Below are 19,165 nucleotides of genomic sequence, written 5' to 3' on the forward strand. Positions count from 1 at the left end.
GCTTTTTGGTCCTCGTTCAGTGCACATACAGAAACAGATCGATGTTTCTGTCTCTCTTTCCTTCCCTCTCTCTAAAATCAATCAATTGGCGTGACCTATGGTGGCGCAATTGATAGAATGTCAACCTAGAACACTGAGGTCGCCAGTTTAAAATCCTGGGCTTGCCTGGTCAATGCACTTATGAGAAGCAATAAAAGAACAGCTAAAGTGAAGCAATTATGAGTAGCTACATCTCGTTCCCTATCCCCTATACTCTCTGTAAAATCGATAAATAAAATCTTTTTTAAAAAGCAATAAATAAATTATTCTTTTTTTTAGAGATTAAAAGAAAATATTTTAGGCCCTGGCCGGTTGGCTCAGTGGTAGAGCGTCGGCCTGGCGTGCAGGAGTCCCGGGATCGAATCCCGGCCAGGGCACACAGGAGAAGCGCCCATCTGCTTTTCCACCCCCCCCCCTTCCTTTCTATCTCTCTCTTCCCCTCCCGCCGAGGCTCCATTGGAGCAAAAAAAAGATGACCCGGGCGCTGGGGATGGCTCCTTGGCTTCTGCCCCAGGCGCTAGAGTGGCTCTGGTTGACAAAGCGACGCCCTGGATGGGCAGAGCATCGGCCCCTGGTGGGCGTGCTGGGCGAATCCTGGTCGGGCGCATGCGGGAGTCTGACTGCTTCCCCATTTCCAGCTTAAGAAAAAAAAAAATTATTTTAATTTATTGTGTTTACATAGATTCAGGTGTCTCACTGAATACATCCCCTCCACCCCCCGTGTTTAAGGATTTTTAAAAAAATTCATTTTAGAGCAGAGGAGGAGGAGAGAGAGAGAAAGAGAGAGAGAGAGAGAGAGAGAGAAAAGAGGGGAGGAGCAGGAAGCATCAACTCCCATATGTGCCTTGACTGGGCAAGCCCAGGGTTTTGAACCAGCCACCTCAGCATTCCAGGTGAATGCTTTATCCACTGCGCCACCACAGGTCAGGCAATAAATTATTTCATAAAAATTGTTTTTACTTTATTTTATTTTATTTTTTATTAATTTATTATTTATTATTTTATTTATTTATTTTTTAAAGAGACAGAGAATAAGAGAGAGGGATAGATAGGGACAGACAGGAACGGAGAGAGATGAGAAGCATCAATCATCAGTTTTTTGTTGCAACACCTTAGTTGTTCATTGATTGTTTTCTCATATGTGCCTTGACCATGGTCCTTCAGCAGACTGAGTAACCCCTTTCTAGAGCCAGCAACCCTGGGCCCAGGCTGGTAGCTCTGCTCAAACCAGATGAGCCCGTGCTCAAGCTGGTGACCTTGGGGTCTTGAACCTGGGTCCTCCGCATCCCAGTCCAACACTCTACCTCAGGGGTCCCCAAACTTCGGCCCGCGGGCCACATGCGGCCCCCTGAGGCCATTTATCCGGCCCCGCTGCACCTCCGATAGGGGCACCTCTTTCATTGGTGGTCAGTGAGAGGAGCACAGGATCCATCCTCTTCCTGTGCTCCAGGAGTACTGTATGTGGCAGCGCCACAAAGCGCAGCATGGCTCACGTACAGTACTACTTCCGGTGACGTGGGATGCACGCATCACGGCTCTGGAAGCGCGTCATATCACCTGTTACGGCTAGCAGTGACAAATATGGAACCGGACATTGACCATCTCATTAGCCAAAAGGAGGCCCATAGTTCCCATTGAAATACTGGTCAGTTTGTTGATTTAAATTTACTTGTTCTTTATTTTAAATATTGTATTTGTTCCCATTTTTTTTTACTTTAAAATAAGATATGTGCAGTGTGCGTAGGGATTTGTTCATAGTTTATTTTTATAGTCCGGCCCTCCAACGGTCTGAGGGACAGTGAACTGGCCCCCTGTGTAAAAAGTTTGGGGACCCCTGCTCTACCCCCTGCACCACCACCTGGTCAGGCTTTTTTTTTGACAGAGGGACAGACAGGAAGGAAGGGAGAGAGATGAGAAACATCAATTCTTCATTGCAGTGCCTTAGTTGTTCATTGGTTGCTTTCTCATATGTGCCTTGACGGGGGGTGGAGGGCTCCAGCAGAGTTAGTGACTCCTTGCTGAAGCCAGCGACCATCAGTTCACATCTTTGATCACACACTCAAGCCAGCGACCCTGTGCACAAGCTGATGAGCCCGCACTCAAGCCAGATGAGCCTGTGCTCAAGCCGGCGACTTCAGGGTCTCGAACCTCGGTCCTCCGAGTCCCAGTCTGATGTTCTATTTAGTGTGCCAGTGCAGTGGCTGGGCAGGCTGTTTTTACTTTTCAGTTAAGAGTTGACATTTAGTATTTTATATTAGTTCTAGGTGTACAGCGTAGTGGTTAGATATTTATGTAATTCATGAAGTGATTCCCCCAGTCTAGTAGTACCCACTTGGCACCACACAGTTATTATAATATTGACTGTGTTTCTTATGCTGTGCTTTGTGTAGAATCTTTTTTCTTTTTTAATTAAAATTTATTTTTCCATTGATTTGTAGAGAGGAAGGGGGTGGGAAGAGAGACAGAGAGAAGCATCAGCTCATTGTTTTACTCCGTTTTATACTTATTGGTGCTGCTTTATGTGCCCTGATGTGTCAACTTTGTGACCTCTGGTGTGCTGGGTTGACACTTTATTCACTGAGTCACCTGGGCTATGGTAGAATCTTGAAACTGTTCAAACTCAGTCGTTAATATGGACTGATACACTGTCTCTGAAGTCAGCAAAGCATTTATTTTTCTTTGTGAATAAGCTGTTCTATGTTTGTGCATAGAAGGATGGTGGGGAATGGGAGAATGTATATTCCTAAGGGCAGGTTTATTATGTTATTATGGGGTCTTAAATTGGGTTTCCCTTTTTATAGACTTACCTAAAGTCTATTCCTTTGAATAACAACTTCACAATTTTTGCTGTAGCTATGTATTATAAACTTATTTACCGAATATATTCCTATAAATTTTCTCTCCTTTAATTGCTCTGATAAAGCCTCTTTGTAAACCGTAATATTCATAAAAATTTTGGGTGTAATGAGCTAGTTTTTTTTTTTTTTTTTGTATTTTTCTGAAGCTGGAAACCGGGAGAGACAGTCAGACAGACTCCCGCATGCGCCGGACCGGGATCCACCCGGCACACCCACCAGGGGCGGGGCTCTGTCCTCCAGGGGGCGATGCTCTGCCCCTCCGGGGCGTCGCTCTGTCGCGACCAGAGCCACTCTAGCGCCTGGGGCAGAGGCCAAGGAGCCATCCCCAGCGCCCGGGCCATCTTTGCTCCAATGGAGCCTCGCTGCGGGAGGGGAAGAGAGAGACAGAGAGGAAGGAGAGGGGGAGGGTTGGAGAAGCACATGGGCGCTTCTCCTGTATGCCCTGGCCGGGAATCGAACCCGGGACCCCTTGCACACCAGGCTGACGCTCTACCGCTGAGCCAGCCGGCCAGGGCCTTTTTTTTTTTTTTTTTTTAATTAAGTGTGAGGCAGGGAGGCAGAGAGACTTGAATTCACCTTGACCAGGATCCATCTGGAAAGCCTCTACCAGGCAATGCTCTACTGTACTGGGCTACAGCTTAGTTGTTCAGCAACCGAGCTATTTTAGTGCCTGAGGTGAGGCCATGGAGCTATCCTTAGTGTCTGGGGTTAACTTTGCTCGAATCATTTGAGCTGTGGCTGTGGGAGGGGAAGAGAGAAAGAAAGAGATAAGGAGAAGGGTGGAGAAGCAGATGGTCTCTTCTGCTGTGTGCCCTGACCAGGAATTGAATCTTGATGTCCACATGCTGGGATGACGCTCTACCACTGAGCCAACTGACCAGGGCTAGTTATTTTTTTCTAATACACATTAAACTAAGACTATAACTGTTAAAATAAGAAAATGTTAGTTTGTATTTTACCCTCTAAAATTCTCTCACCAGTTGTGGGAAACCCTGCATGGGAATACTCAGTAAATGTTGACCAACCTGTGATTCAAGCCCTGCTTTGTGCTCAAGAGTAAATCCTAGGAATGTTTCAGTCAAAACTTTGTCTCATTTCTTCCTTAGGTCTCCATTTTGTCAGCAACGGAGCTAATCTGGAACCTTTGTGAGATTCTTTTTATTGAAGTAGCCCCAGGTGAGCATGGACTGTCCAATACCAGAGGTGGCCCCTGCCCTTTCTTCTTTGTTTTTCCTGGGTATTGTGAGGAGAGTTTTGTTTCCTAGAATGCTCTTTTCATCACTTCATCGACACAGCCATCAGAAAGCATGACATGATGGCCAAAGAAGCCTGTTGTTTTGTCAGGTGCTGCAAAAATAATCAGGCAGAATGCCTTCCGGAAACATAAAATGTTAGGCAGATGACCCTTGAAAACTACCAAGAAAACATTAAATTAGTGTGTGAAAGGGATGGGTGGTGGTGTATCCTGGACTAGTCAGGCTTCAGAAAGGGGAGGGGCACAGGCTGTTCCTCACAGCCTACAGAAAAACCGGATCTACCAACACATTGATGTCAGACTTGTAGCCTCCAGAAGTGTGAGACAATAAATTTCTGTTTAAAAAAAAGGCCTGACCAGGCGGTGGCGCAGTGGATAGAGCATCGGGCTGGGATGCGGGAGACCCAGGTTCAAGACCCCGAGGTCACCAGCTCGAGCGCAGGCTCATCTGGTTTGAGCAAAAGCTCACCAGCTTGGACCCAAGGTTGCTGGCTTGAGCAAGGGGTTACTCGGTTTGCTGAAGGCCCACAGTCAAGGCACATGTGAGAAAGCAATCAGTGAACTAAGGTGTCACAACGAAAAACTGATGATTGATGCTTCTCATCTCTCTCTGTTCCTGTCTGTCTGCCCCTTTCTATCCCTCTTTCTGTCTCTGTAAAAAAAAAAAGAAAGAAAAAAAAAAAGGAGGCCCCAGCCAGGTGGTGGCACAGTGCATAGAGCGTCATACTGGGATGCAGAGGACCCAGGTTTGAATCCTGCTAGATTGCCAGCTTGATTATGGGCTCATCCAGCTTGAGCGTGGGATCATAGACATGATCCCATGGTCGCTAGCTTGGAGCCCAAGGTCACTGGCTTAAGCAAGGGGTCACTCGCTCTGCTCTAGCCCCCCCCAGTCAAGGCACATATGAAAAAGTAATCAATGAACAACTAAGGTGCCACAACGAAGAATTGATGCTTCTCGCCTGACTAGGCAGTGGCACAGTGGATAGAGCGACAGACTAGGACGTGGAGGACCCAGGTTCGAGACCCTGAGGTCGCCAGCTTGAGCACAGGCTCATTGGATTTGAGTGAGGTTTACCAGCGTGAGCCCAAGGTTTCTGGCTCGAGCAAGGGGTCACTCGGTCCACTGTAGCCCCCCGGTCAAGGCACATATGAGAAATCAGTCAATGAACAACTACGGAACCACAACAAAGAATTGATGTTTCTCATCTCTCTCCCTTCCTGTCTGTCCGTCTCTGTCTCTCTCTTTGTCTTTCTCTCTCACTGTCTGTCTCTACCACTAAAAGAAAAAAAATAAAATAAAGGAGGCCCTGGTAGCTCAGTTGGTTAGAGCACTGTCCCAAAGCACAGAGGTTGCCTGTTTGATCCCTGGTCAGGGTACACATAGGAGCAGATCAATATTCCTATGTCGGGCCCTGGCCGGTTGGCTCAGTGGTAGAGCGTCGGCCTGGCATGCAGAAGTCCCGGGTTCGATTTCTGGCCAGGGCACACAGGAGAAGCGCCCATCTGCTTCTCCACCCCTCCCCCTCTCCTTCCTCTCTGTCTCTCTCTTCCCCTCCTGCAGCTGAGGCTCCATTGGAGCAAAGATGGCCCGGGCGCTGGGGATGGCTCCTTGGCCTCTGCCCCAGGCGCTAGAGTGGCTCTGGTCGCAACAGAGCGACACCCCGGAGGGGCAGAGCGTTGCCCCCTGGTGGGCAGAGCGTTGCCCGTGGTGGGCGTGCCGGGTGGATCCCAGTCGGGCGCATGCGGGATTCTGTCTGACTGTCTCTCCCCGTTTCCAGCTTCAGGAAAATACAAAAAAAAAAAAAAAATTCCTGTCTCTTTCTCCTTACCTCTCTCTCTAAATAGAATCAATAAAATAAAGAAAAAAGACAACAAACACACCTGGCCAGTGGAGAAGTATATAGAGCAGGGGTCTCAAACTCGCGGCCCGCCCACCAATTTTGTGCGGCCCGCAGACTAATCCACGAAGTTTGATTGGTCTGCAGGCCGCACAAAATTGGTGGGCGGGCCGCATGCGGCCTGTAGGCCGCGAGTTTGAGACCCCTGATATAGAGTGTCGCACTGTAATGCCAAGGTAGCTGGCTGGTTCAATCCCAGGGTCACTGGCTCAAGCCCAGGGTTGCAGGCCGCCGGGGTCTCCAGCTTGTTCCTGACAGTGCTGGCTCAATCCTGATATAGCTGGCTTGACCCCAGGGGCACCAATTTGAGCCCCAGTCAGGGCACGTGTGAGAAGCAATCAAGGGCATAACTAAGTGGAACAAGGAGTGGATGCTTTTTTCTCTCCCTTCCTCTCCCCCCTCCCTTTCCTCCTCTTCCTCTCCTCTTCCCCTTTCTCTCCCCCCTCCCCCCTTCTTTCTCCCTTCCCACCCTACTTCCTCTCTCTCAGAAACAGGGATGTGAGAAGGAATCAGGCCATGGGAGGCAAAGTCACTTTGAGAATTCTGTTGCTAATGATTAGGGTAGGGACAACCCTTTGTATTAACTGTCCACTCTGAGTTATTCTGTTGATCTTGAATTACACTGTGGTCAGTATAGTATTCTGTCTTGAGCAGGTTTATTGTGGAATTGCTACAGGCTTTTTTATATTCTTTTAATGGTCTGTTTGCTTTTATTCATAAGTAAATGTTAATAATCTGCACAGCCTGATCAGGTGGTGGCGCAGTGGATAGAGAGTCAGACTGGGACTCAGAGTACTCACGTTCAGAACCCCAAGGTCACTAGGTTGAGCACGGGCTCACCAGCTTGAGCATGGGGTCACTGGCTTGAACATGTGATCATAGACATGAGCCCAAGGTCGCTGGCTCGAGCAAGGAGTCACTGGCTCTGCTGTAGACCCCGTTCAAGGCACATATGAGAAAGCAATTGATGAACAACTAAGGAGCCACAACAAAGAATTGATGCTTCTCATCTCTCCCTTCCTGTCTGTCTGTCCCTCTCTCTGTCCTTTTCTTTTTTTTTTATTTATTTTTTTTTTTTATTTATTCAGTTTTTAGAGAGGAGAGAGAAAGGGAGAGAGAGAGACAGAGAGGGAGAGAGAGAGAGAGGAGAGAGAGACAGAGAGAGAAGGTGGGGAGGAGCTGGAAGCATCAACTCCCATATGTGCCTTGACCAGGCAAGCCCAGGGTTTCGGTGGGGAGGAGCTGGAAGCATCAACTCTCATATGTGCCTTGACCAGGCAAGCCCAGGGTTTCGAACTGGCGACCTCAGCATTTCCAGGTTGACGCTTTATCCACTGCGCCACCACAGGTCAGGCTCTCTGTCCTTTTCTTTTGCTAAAAAGTAATAATCTCTGTGCAGTAATAGCTATTTATTTATTCTCCTGCTAAAATACTGAAGAACTTGAAAATAAAGTTAGTTGTTCGTGGTCCTGTCTCTTCCAGTAGATTTTTTTTTTTTTACAGATAGGGACAGACAGGAAGGGAGAGATGAGAAGCATCAATTCTTCATTGCGGCACCTTAGTTGTTTATTGGTTGCTTTCTCATATGTGCCTTGACTGAGGGGCTACAGCAGAGTGAGTGATTTCTTGCTCAAGCCAATGACCATGAGGTCATTTCTGTGATCCCATGCTCAAGCAGGCGACCTTGGGGTTTTAAACCTGGGTGGTCTGGGTCCTATTCCGATGCTCTATCCACTGCGCCACCTCCTGGTCAGGCTCCCAGTAGAGTTTTTTTTGTTTGTTTGTTTGTTTTGATTTTTTTTTTTTTGTATTTTTCCGAAGTTGGAAACGGGGAGGTAGTCAGACAGACTCCCGCATGCGCCCGACCGGGATCCATCCAGCACGCCCACCAGGGGGTGATGCTCTGCCCATCTGGGGCGTCATTCTGTTGGAGCCTTGGCTGCAGGAGGAGAAGAGAGAGACAGAGAGGAAGGAGAGGGGAAGGGGTGGAGAAGCAGATGGGCGCCTCTCCTGTGTGCCCTGGCCGGGAATCGAACCTGGGACTCCTGCATGCCAGGCTGATGCTCTACCACTGAGCCAACCGGCCAGGGCCTCCCAGTAGAGTTTTGAGAGCTGTCACTATGTTGTTATTTTTGCATACCTAACACCTAACCAGTACCGGTTCCCTAAGTGGTCATTACTTACCTAACCATTAAATATTGAACAGTCATGAAGAGTCTGGAGGCAGGGCTTAAGGTCTGGGCCTCGTGTTCAGCCCTTTCCAGAATTCAGTGAAAGGTGTTGCTCTCTGGCCTAGACGGAGATATTCCATTTAAGTCCATTTGCTAGTCCAGTCTTTCATTCAGAACCACATGTGTGTTCACTTAAGAGTTATAAACCACTTCCTACAGATTTGTCTGCCCTATATTGTGTCTGTATTGTCAGAAAGTAGAATTTGCTGCACGTGAAACTGATTTTGTGTATGATGAGAGTCTTCCCTCCAGCTGGCCTGCTCCTCCTCCACCTACTTGACTGGGTCCGACTGCACATGTGTGAGGTGGACAGTGTGTTGGCAGATGTTCTGGGCAGTGAGAATCCAAGCAAACATGACTTCTTCTGGAACTTGGTAAGGATTCCATGCAGGCTGGGCCTGCCTGCCTCCCACCTGATGTCCTGTTTTCCCCAGTGCTTGCAGGCCAGCCTGAGCATTGCTGACTGAGCCTGAGTGCACTTGGCCTGGCTCTTTGTGATTATGGAGATGCCCTTAGATCTTTGATTCCCTTCTCCATGGAAGAGTTTTGAACTAAGTTATCGTGTACAAAAAATAATGCTGTGTAGACTTTCCAGCAAGAAGGCAGTTTGGTTTCTTTGTGGATCTAAGGGAGAGAAGTTACGAAGATAATACAAAACCAAAACCGATGATAGGGCTTGGGGGTGGAGCTTGGATGTAAATGAGCTTGAGGGGTTGTTTTGAGGTGATAGAAATGTTCAAAAACGATTGTGATGATACACAATTCTGCAAACTTACTAAAGCATATTGACTTATACACTTAAATAGGTGAATGTTTATAGTGTGTAAATTATAACTCAATAAAGCTATTATGTTAAAAACAAAAAGATTGATGATCCCAAAGTCGGGTTATCAATTTGGAAGTCCTTGTTTGTGCCAGGGGTCTGTGTATGTGTACATTTGTATGTATGCTCTGCCTGTGAGCATACCTGTACCGACCTGTGACCCAGTTGGGAGGGGCCAGGAAGGGGGTTGCTAGTTGACCTGAATAATGGAAAGTTCATTAGTTATAAAATCTGGTCAAGGCCCTGGCCGGTTGGCTCAGTGGTAGAGGGTCTGCCTGGTGTGCAGGAGTCCTGGGTTCAATTCCCGGCCAGGGCACACAGGAGAAGCACCCATCTGCTTCTTCACCCCTCCCCCTCTCCTTTCTCTCTGTCTCTCTCTTCCCCTCCCACAGCCAAGGCTCCATTGGAGCAAAGTTGGCCTGGACGCTGAGGATGGCTCCATGGCCTCTGCCTCAGGCGCTAGAATGGCCCTGGTTGCAACAGAGCAACACCCCCTGGTGGGCATGCCGGGTGGATCCCGGTCGGGTGCATGCGGGAGTCTGTCTGCCTCCCCATTTCCAACATTACAAAAATACAAAAAAAAAAATCTGGTCAAGAGTTATATTCAGTAAAAGGTATATATAATTCAGGTCAAGAGTTGTTGCTTTTGAGGCTATTTTTGGGCTTTTTGGTCCAAGTAATCTGTGAAACTGAAGGAAGAGCTTTTGCTCAGGAAGTGTTGGCCCCAGAATTTGAGTCTCTGATTCATTTACTCACTGAAATTTTATTGAGGGCTACTCTGCACAGCACTGAGGAAACAACCATGACCAAAGTGTGCAAAAAGATTCCTGCCCTTATTGATGAGCTTCCATCCTGCATAGGGTAATAGTAATTGAATACAGAAATAAGTAAAGCAGATAGCTTCTTTAATAGTGACGTGCTATGGAGAGAATAGAGCCAGGGAGCGAATTGGAGTGTTCGAGTGGGGGAAAGTCAGGAAAGGTCTCACTCAGGAGAGCCCTGCAGGATGTGAGGCAGGGAGCTGTGCAGATGAAGAGAGAAAGCTTATTTCAGACAGCGAGGCCTGTGAATGCTGTGTCCTAGAGGCCGAGGGGGACGGAATGTGTGGAGATCAATGAGCCAGGAGCAGCAGAAGCAAGAGGGAGAGTTGGGGAGTTAAGGGCAGAAAGGTACTGGGCCAGGTGGTAGAGGACCTGCTGGGCTGTCATAAGGACTTGAGCTTTTAGAGAGTCAGTATAGCAGAGGAGCCACTGTCTGGAGTCAGAGTCACTGTGTTAGCCTCTTACTAGCTGTGAGCTCAAGAACGAGTTACTCTGTAGCCTTTAGTTTTCTCATTTCTACAATGGCGAAAACAAAACCTACCCTTAGCTCTTTTATGATTAACTTAAAGGACATAATTGTGTATAAATTTGTTGGTAGATACAGTAAACAGAGCTCCTGTTTTATTCCTGAGTCAGATGGGGTAATGAGGACATTGGAGAGTTGAACAAAGGAGCTCAGTGATCTGATTTAGAGTTTCAAAGGCTCTTTTGGCTGCTCTGAGAACAGATCAGGGCCAGAAGCAGAGATACCAGTCTGGAGGCCATGGTACTAAACCAGGCAAAGATAGAGATGACATGGACAAGTGTAGGAGCTGAGCATGGGAGGTGGTGAGAAGTGATTAGATTCTGGATACAGTTTAAAGACATAATTGTTGGGGTTTGCTAATGGATTAAAGGTGGGTGTGTAAGAAATAGAAGAATGGGAAGATCAGGTTTGTGAGTTGACGGTGGGTTACTTTTTTATTTATTTATTTATTTATTTGTATTTTTCTGAAGCTGGAAACGGGGAGAGACAGTCAGACAGACTCCCACATGCGCCCGACCGGGATCCACCCGGCACGCCCACCAGGGGGCGATGCTCTGCCCATCCTGGGCGTCGCTATGTTGCGACCAGAGCCACTCTAGCGCCTGAGGCAGAGGCCACAGAGCCATCCTCAGCGCCCGGGCCATCTTTGCTCCAATGGAGCCTTAGCTGCGGGAGGGGAAGAGAGAGACAGAGAGGAAGGAGAGGGGGAGGGGTGGAGAAGCAGATGGGCACCTCTCCTGTGTGCCCTGGCTGGGAATCGAACCCGGGACTTCTGCACGCCAGGCCGACGCTCTACCGCTTAGCCAACCGGCCAGGGTCTGACTTTGCATTTTTTACATGTATGCATATATTGTTGGTTCTCATTATACATGATAGTTCTGGTCTATAAAGTGTCCTGGAGCACAGAAGTGGTGATTACTGGACGATGGCTCCTAGGGGAAATACAGGGTTCCTACGAGTCTGTGGTCACAACATTGTTAGCTGATCACTATATAACCTTCTTTTATGTATCTTCCTGTTTAAAGCACCTTACAGTGTGTCTGTAAAATCATGGTGCACTTTTGACTGGTCACAGGAAAGCAAGAAAAGATGATAGAAATGTGAAATCTGCACCAAATAAAAGGAAAACTCTCCCAGTTTCTTATCTATTCAGTGCAGTTCGATATGGGCTCATGCACAGATTTTTTAGGGCTCCTAGGTAGCTATCTCATATAGCCTCTACAGACTCGTCACTGACTGATGGCCTACCAGAATGGGGTTTCTCCACCAAACTGCCGGTTTCCTTCAACTGCTTATCCCACCAAGTAATGTTATTCCTATGTGGTGGCGCTTCGTTATAAACGCACCGATATTCATGTTGCACTTTGGTCATGGATTTGAATTAGCGAGCCACAGAACACACTGAACTTTCCTCTGTACCATCCACATCTCGACTGGCATGGCCGTGGGCTGCTCTGCTGTATACACGGTGTTACGTCATCATCTGCGCAGGCACACATGCTCCCACATCATCCTACAGAAACTGGGAGGGTTTTTCTTTTATTTGATGCAGATTTCACATTTCTATCATCTTTCGTTGCTTTCCTGTGTCCGGTCAAAAGTGCACCATGACTTTACGGACACTGTATTTAAATTATATTTGTTGATTCATTAACATTGAACTCATGACCAACAGCATTATAATGCATGTCTGTACGAAGGTTTTATGACACGTTATTTTTTTTTTCATATGGCACATCACAGCCTTGCACTTAGGGATACTGCATAGCACTTTAGCATTATGGTTGGGAGCCCAACGGAGAGCACAAAAGATGCCAAAAACCTTGGCACTAAATAGATTGCAATAGAGACACTTGTTTAGTGTGAGAGCTGGTATAAGAAGGCAGAGTGCTGCCTTGTTTGTCCCAGCTGGGAACGTGTGCATCAAGTGACTCAGATTTTTTGCTGCTTTGCACATGTCCACAAATGATGGTGATGGCAGTTTGAATATTGATTTTGGGGTTATAGAAAAATTTTAGCAAGTAGGAAAATTTATTGATATGGACTCTTGACTAAAGAGGACTGACTGCATATTTATACCAAGTATGTATTATATGTATGTATACTTGAATTGGAACTTTTATGAACCAATAATTTATTTGATGCACTCTGATATTTTATATTTTATTATTTATTAAAAGTTGGTCACAACCTGTAATGGATTACAAGGTCAGTTTGAAGGGTATGGTTCAGGTTAAAACCATGAGACTGGATGAGCTAAATTACCACTGGAGGGAAGGAACGATCATGCTTCCCCAAGGTTAGGAAGCCAAAGTGTGGATTGAGGGGATGGTTTTTGGGCTTCCTGTGATGCTCATGTTCTTGGGTGTCCCCCAGGTGACCATCTTGGTGCTGCAGGGCCGGCTGGATGAGGCCCGGCAGATGCTTTCCAAGGAAGCCGATGCCAGTCCCACCTCTGCAGGCATGTGCCGAATCCTGGGGGACTTGATGAGGACAATGCCCGTTCTCAGCGTATGTGGGCCAGCCTTGCTCTGCTGGGTCATGGGAGATGGGGTCATTAAACAAAGTGTTTGTGTGGTGATGGCATCTCACTGCATCTCTCCCTTAGCCTGGGAACACGCAGACCCTCACAGAGCTGGAACTCAAATGGCAGCACTGGCATGAGGAATGTGAGCGGCACCTCCAGGATGGTACATTCGCCTCCAGTCCTCACCTGGAGTCTCTCTGCAAGGTGTGGGAAGGAAGTCCAGGTTGTGGTCCAAGATGCCTTCCCATAAGCCTGAGGCAACCAGCCCAGTGATAGCAGAAACTTGGTCCTCTTTGGCCAGGGCTGTCCATTCTCTATGGGGAAGGAGAGAGCTTTCAGACCAGGTACTCTCATTGAGATCAGGAGAGCTATAGAGAGCTCCCCTGGAGCTGAGGGGAAACATCTCTCTCCTCAGATCATGCTGGGAGATGACACTGCCTTGTTGGAGCAGAAGGAACTTCTGAGTAATTGGTATCATTTTCTAGTGACCCGGCTGCTATACTCTCATCCCACAGTAAGACCTATTGATCTGCACTTCTATGCCCAGGTGACTCAGAGTTCTGTGGGGGTGTGGCTGGGGAGGAGGTGTCCTGGGGCTTTGCTCCCTGCTGGGTCATTTTTCTTTTCTTTTTTTTTTTCTTCAGTGAGAGAAGGCAGATAGACTCGCACATGTACCCTGACTGGAGTCCACCCAGCAAGCCCACTAGGGGGTGATGCTCTGCCCATCTGGGGCAGTTTCATTGCTCTGTTGCTCAGCAAGTGAGCTCATCTGGGGCAGTTTCATTGCTCTGTTGCTCAGCAAGTGAGCTCTTCTTAGTGCCTGAGGCAGAGGCCATGGAGCCATCCTCAGCACGCCCAGTGCCAAGTCACTCCAATCGAGCCATGGCTACAGGAGAGGAAGAGAGAGAGAAAAGTGAAAGGGGGGGGGTGGAGAAGCAGATGGGTGCTTCTCCTGTGTGCCCTGACTGGTAATTGAACCCAGGACAGCCACATACCAGGCAGACACACTACCACTGAGCCAGCAGGCCAGGCCTGGGTCATTTTTAGTATGTGTCCTCGTTGAGTTGAACCTCCCTGGGGACCTCATTCAGAGAATGAGTGAGTCACCATCTTTCCACAGTCTAGCCTTGACCTGTTTCTGGGAGGGGAGAGCAGCCCAGAACCTCTGGACAACATCCTGATGGCAGCCTTCGAGTTTGACATACACCAAGTGATCAAGGAGTGCAGGTAGGACCTGCTGTGCCACCATTATTCTCACCATTTTTTTTTTATTTTTATTTCTTTTTTTTTTATTTTTCTTTTATTAATTTTTAGAGAGGAGAGAGAATGAGTGAGAGAGAGTGAGAGAGAGAGAGAAGGGGGAGGGAGGAGCAGGAAGCATCAACTCCCATATGTGCCTTGACCAAGCAAGCCCAGGGTTTTGAACCCGCGACCTCAGCGTTCCAGGTCGACGCTTTATCCACTGCGCCACCACAGGTCAGGCATCTCACCATTTTTTTTTTATTTTAATTTTTTATTTTTTGGTATTTTTCAAAGTTAGAAGTAGAGAGGCAGTCAGACAGACTCCCGCATGCGCCCGACCACAAGCCACCCATCATGCCACCAGGGGGCGATGCTCTGTCCATCTGGGGCGTTGCTCCATTGCAACTGGAACCATTCTAGTGCCTGAGGCCAAGGCCATGGAGCCATCCTCAGCGCCCAGGCAAACTTTGCTCCAATGGAGCCTTGGCTGCGGGAGGGGAAGAGAGAGTCCGAGAGGAAGGAGAGGGGGAGGGGTGGAGAAGCAGATGGGCGCTTCTCCTATGTGCCCTGGCCAGGAATCGAACTCTGGACTTCCACATGCCAGGCTGACGCTCTACCACTGAGCCAACCAGCCAGGGCCCCTCACCATCTTTAGGTGTGGAACCCAGTGGCATTAAGAGTTGCACAACTGTTACCACTATCCTTTTCTAGAATGTTCCATTCCTTTTTTGTTTTTTTTACAGAGACAGAGAGTCAGAGAGGGATAGATAGGGACAGACAGGAACGAAGAGATGAGAAGCAACAATCATCAGTTTTTCGTTGCAACATCTTAGTTCATTGATTGCTTTCTCATATGTGCCTTGACCGTGGGCCTTCAGCAGACCGAGCAACCCCTTGCTCAAGCCAGTGACCTTGGGTCCAAGCTGGTGAGCTTTGCTCAAACCAGATGAGCCCGCACTCAAGCTGGCGACCTCGGGGTCTCAAACCTGGGTCCTCTGCATCCCAGTCCGACGCTCCATCCACTGCGCTATCACCTGGTCAGGCTGTTCTATTCCTTTTTTTTAATTTTTGAAATTTTTATTTTTTATTTTTTAAGATTTTATTTATTCATTATAGAGAGGGGAGAGAGAGAGAGAGAAGGGGAAAGAGCAAGAAGCATCACCTCCCATATGTGCCTTGACCAGGCAAGCCCAGGGTTTTGAACTGGCAACCTCAGCATTTCCAGGTTGACGCTTTATCTACTGCGCCACCACAGGTCAGGCTGTTCCATTCCTTTTTGCTGGTGTCTTAACCTTCTTCCCATAGACCTGCTTCCCTCCCCAGCCACATGCAGATAGATAATGGCTTCTCTCTGGACAAGCTTGGGGATCTTCTTGAGGTTTGAGGAGCTACCATGTTTATAACAATTTCCATTTCAGGGATGTTTACTTAAAAAATCACATGGCCCATAGAAGAATCAACCAATGAATGCATAAATAAGTGGAACAAATCGATGTTCCTTTCTCTCTCTCAAATCAAAAACAAAACAAAAAAACTCTTGAGTGTCTTTTGATAGTCCCTGTGTAGCAAGGAGAAACTTCTTTTTTTTTTGAAATTGTTTTTGCATCTTTCTGAAGCTGGAAACGGGGAGGCAGTCAGACAGACTCCCGCATGTGCCCGACCGGGATCCACCCGGCATGCCCACCAGGGGGCGATGCTCTGCCCATCCGAGGCGTCGCTCTGCCGTGACCAGAGCCACTCTAGCGCCTGGTGCAGAGGCCACGGAGCCATCCCCAGCGCCCGGGCCATCTTTGCTCCAATGGAGCCTCGGCTGCGGGAGGGGAAGAGAGAGAGAGAGAGAGAGAGAGGAAGGAGAGGGGGAGGGGTGGAGAAGCAGATGGGCGCTTCTCCTGTGTGCCCTGGCTGAGAATCAAACCCGGGACTTCTGTACGCCAGGCCGACGCTCTACCACTGAGCCTACCAGCCAGGGCAAGGAAAAACTTCTCACTATGCTCCTAAACATCCTGGCTCATCACTGTCCCTCCTATTTTTTTTTCTTTTTTTAATCAGAAATGAAACAATGGGGTGACATTGTTTAATGAGAACACATAGGTTTCAGGTAAATATGTCTATGGCATTTGAACTGTTGATTGTATTGTGTGCCCATTAAGCAAAGGATGTGTGGGGTTCCTGCTCATTTCTCATTCATGTGGGCCATGTCTTCTCACCCTGACTTTCCTTCTTACCTTGGCGTCTGAATCTACAGTATTGCCCTAAGCAACTGGTGGTTTGTAGCCCATCTCACTGACCTACTGGATCACTGCAAACTCCTCCAGTCGCACAACCTCTAGTAAGTGTGCATGGCAACACCCACCCCTCTATCTCCACCACCCAGGCCCTCAAGGGGTGAGCTAAAAGGGGTGTTAGGCTGTGGAAGGGGGGCCTGAATGGAGCGGCAGACCAAGAGTCTTGGTCTCATGTTAATGTTTTATTCTAGCTTTGGATCCAACATGAGAGAGTTCCTCCTGCTAGAATATGCTTCAGGGCTGTTTGCTCATCACAGGTAGGAAGGCCCCAAGGCGTAACAGGAGCAAGCTCCCTATTTTTCTTTCTTTTTTTTTTTTTAGGTGAGAGGAGGGGAGATAGTGAGGCAGACTCCCACATGTGTCCCAACTGGAATCCACCCGCCAAACCTATCTATTACTGATGCTGGAGTACTGAGCTATTTTTAGCACCTGAGGCTATTGTGCTCTGACAAGAGATAGTGCCTGGGGCCATGCTTGAACCAATCAAGCCACTGGCTGCAGGAGGGGAAGAGAGAGAGAATGGGGAGAGGGAGGAGGGGAGAAGCAGGTGGTTGTTTCTTCTGTGTGCCCTGACTGGGCATTGAATGCGGATGTCCATATTCTGGGCCGATGCTCTATCCACTGAGCCACTGGCCAGGGCCAACAGGGTGCTCTTTAATGTTCGGGAACCATTGGAATTTGGACTGCATTCTCTGCAGTCTGATTTCCTGCAGGCTACAGTGGTCTGGAGATGAACCATCCTGGGTGACAATGCCAGGGCTCCACAGCAGGACCTATACTCACCAGGCCCTGATGTCTGTTATTCTTGGACCTTTGCAGCCTGTGGCAACTGGGGGTGGATTACTTTGACTACTGCCCTGAACTGGGCCGAGTGTCCTTAGAGCTGTACATTGAGCGCATCCCTCTGACCACTGAGCAGAAAGCCCTAAAGGTGCTACGGATTTGTGAGCAGCGGCAGATGACTGAGCAAGGTGAGTCAGCCTTCCTCTCAGGACAGCCCTGTGTGTGCATGCCATGCCCACTAGACTAGAGGCTGGCAGTGGGTGGATGCCAAGAAGTAAGCCGATATACAGGGACGTTACTGGGAAGGGAGAAAGAACTAGGGATCCTTTGGGACCTAGATGCAATTGAGTATATTGCCCTGTTTTTCCCCCATTGATTTGAGAGAGAGAAGGGGTGGGGAAGGAGCAAGAGAGAAGCATCAACTTTTTGTTCCTGTTAGTTCCATTTTGCTGTGCACTCACTGCCTGCTTCTCATATGTGCCCTGACTTGGGTCAAACCTACAACCTCAACATGCTGGGACAACGCTCCATCCATTGGGCCACCTGGCTAGGGCTGCATGTTGCCTTTTAAAAAGGTTCCCAACCCACTTTTCTCATACTTAACTCCAAGAGGTCAGGGCTGGGGGTCAGCTTTCAGTTCACCTATCCTAAGTGAGTTGCTGTTGTTAGTTAAGGGTTGCTCTGGGGAAGCAGGATCAGAGGTGTCTTGGGAAGAACAGCGAGGAAATGAGGTTTGCCCCTTCTCACTGTTGAGTGATAAAAACCTAAGTTATTCTTCCCAGAGGCACTCACATGTTTATGACTGTGAAAGCATATGTCATTCGAGACCCAAGGGATAATGGGATTTGGGGCACCTGGACAGAAAATGGAAGAGCTGATCTGTGGGGAGCAATAAATATCTTATTGCCACCCCTGAAATCTCACCAAGTCAGTCCTGGCAGGGTGGGTCATACTGTTACTAATCAGGAGACAGTTTATAACCCCTCATTTCCCTGTTCTGCTGACCACTCTATTTGGAGCCCATGTGGGAGGCTATGGAACACTGAGGAGGTGGGAATGTGCTGCTATCCCAAGCAAGGTTTTGGAGTAGAGTGATTTGTAGGGTGAAAGGTTCATCATTCTCTTTTCACCTGCAAAGTTCGCAGCATTTGTAAGATCTTAGCCATGAAAGCTGTCCGCAACAATCGCCTGGGGTCCGCTCTCTCTTGGAGCATTCGAGCCAAAGATGCTGCCTTTGCCACACTGGTGTCAGACAGGTGAGTTCAACCCATGACAGCTTCCTGGGACTGAGAAGTTGGGAGGCTGAGGAGGTGGGCCTGGGACTGCTACTCTGATCTCCAGGCTGGCCTTGCAGGTTCCTCAGGGATTACTGTGAGCGAGGCTGGTTTTCTGATTTGGATCTCATTGACAACCTGGGGCCGGCCATGATGCTCAGTGATCGACTGACATTCCTAGGTGAGTTTCTCTAGGCTCTGTCCCCGGACTTTTGGCATAAATGGACAATTATGGAGATTGCAGGGACTGTTCTAGACTCTCCAATATTTCCTTTCTGTTGAGCCCAAACTCCAAACTACATAGAACCCTGTGTGCTAGACTCGGCAAAGCATATTTTTTAGTAATTTTATTTTCCAGTAATTTCAAACTTAGAGAAAAGTTGCAAAAGTAGTGTAAGGAACAAGAATTGTAATACACACTTTACCTAGATTCTCTAGTTTGTTGGGGTTATTTTTGCCTCATTTATCATTCTTAGTTAATTGGGTTGTTTTAGAATAATTTGAAAGTAAGTTGGAGACATTGTTCCCTTTCTCCATAAATACTTTAGTATGTATTTCCTAAGAACATTCTTTTATATAACCACATGTATCAAAATCTGG

The 19,165-nt window shown here is 48.0% G+C and overlaps 2 protein-coding genes across 6 annotated transcripts in view; one reads left to right on the forward strand and one right to left on the reverse strand.

The window, feature by feature from the left end:
* The window catches only part of NUP85 (nucleoporin 85), a 58,725-nt gene that overhangs the window by 27,872 nt on the left and 11,688 nt on the right, over positions 1-19,165 (forward strand). For 3 of the 4 annotated variants that reach the window (XM_066381183.1, XM_066381181.1, XM_066381180.1), the window contains 11 exons: positions 4,004-4,073; positions 8,537-8,658; positions 12,831-12,965; positions 13,063-13,185; positions 13,397-13,528; positions 14,102-14,208; positions 16,469-16,552; positions 16,700-16,765; positions 17,328-17,479; positions 18,430-18,547; positions 18,646-18,746. In XM_066381183.1, coding sequence (XP_066237280.1) covers positions 4,004-4,073; positions 8,537-8,658; positions 12,831-12,965; positions 13,063-13,185; positions 13,397-13,528; positions 14,102-14,208; positions 16,469-16,552; positions 16,700-16,765; positions 17,328-17,479; positions 18,430-18,547; positions 18,646-18,746 — 1,210 coding nt within the window. The remainder of the gene's footprint in view (positions 1-4,003; positions 4,074-8,536; positions 8,659-12,830; positions 12,966-13,062; positions 13,186-13,396; positions 13,529-14,101; positions 14,209-16,468; positions 16,553-16,699; positions 16,766-17,327; positions 17,480-18,429; positions 18,548-18,645; positions 18,747-19,165) is intronic. The other variant, XM_066381182.1, reaches the window with a different exon arrangement.
* Positions 13,164-19,165, reverse strand: part of GGA3 (golgi associated, gamma adaptin ear containing, ARF binding protein 3) — a 33,462-nt gene continuing 27,460 nt past the window's right edge. For both annotated transcript variants that reach the window (XM_066381179.1, XM_066381176.1), the window contains one exon: positions 13,164-13,295. In XM_066381179.1, coding sequence (XP_066237276.1) covers positions 13,164-13,295 — 132 coding nt within the window. The remainder of the gene's footprint in view (positions 13,296-19,165) is intronic.

Source organism: Saccopteryx leptura, chromosome 4, assembly GCF_036850995.1.
Source record: "Saccopteryx leptura isolate mSacLep1 chromosome 4, mSacLep1_pri_phased_curated, whole genome shotgun sequence".
Lineage (NCBI taxonomy): Eukaryota > Metazoa > Chordata > Mammalia > Chiroptera > Emballonuridae > Saccopteryx > Saccopteryx leptura.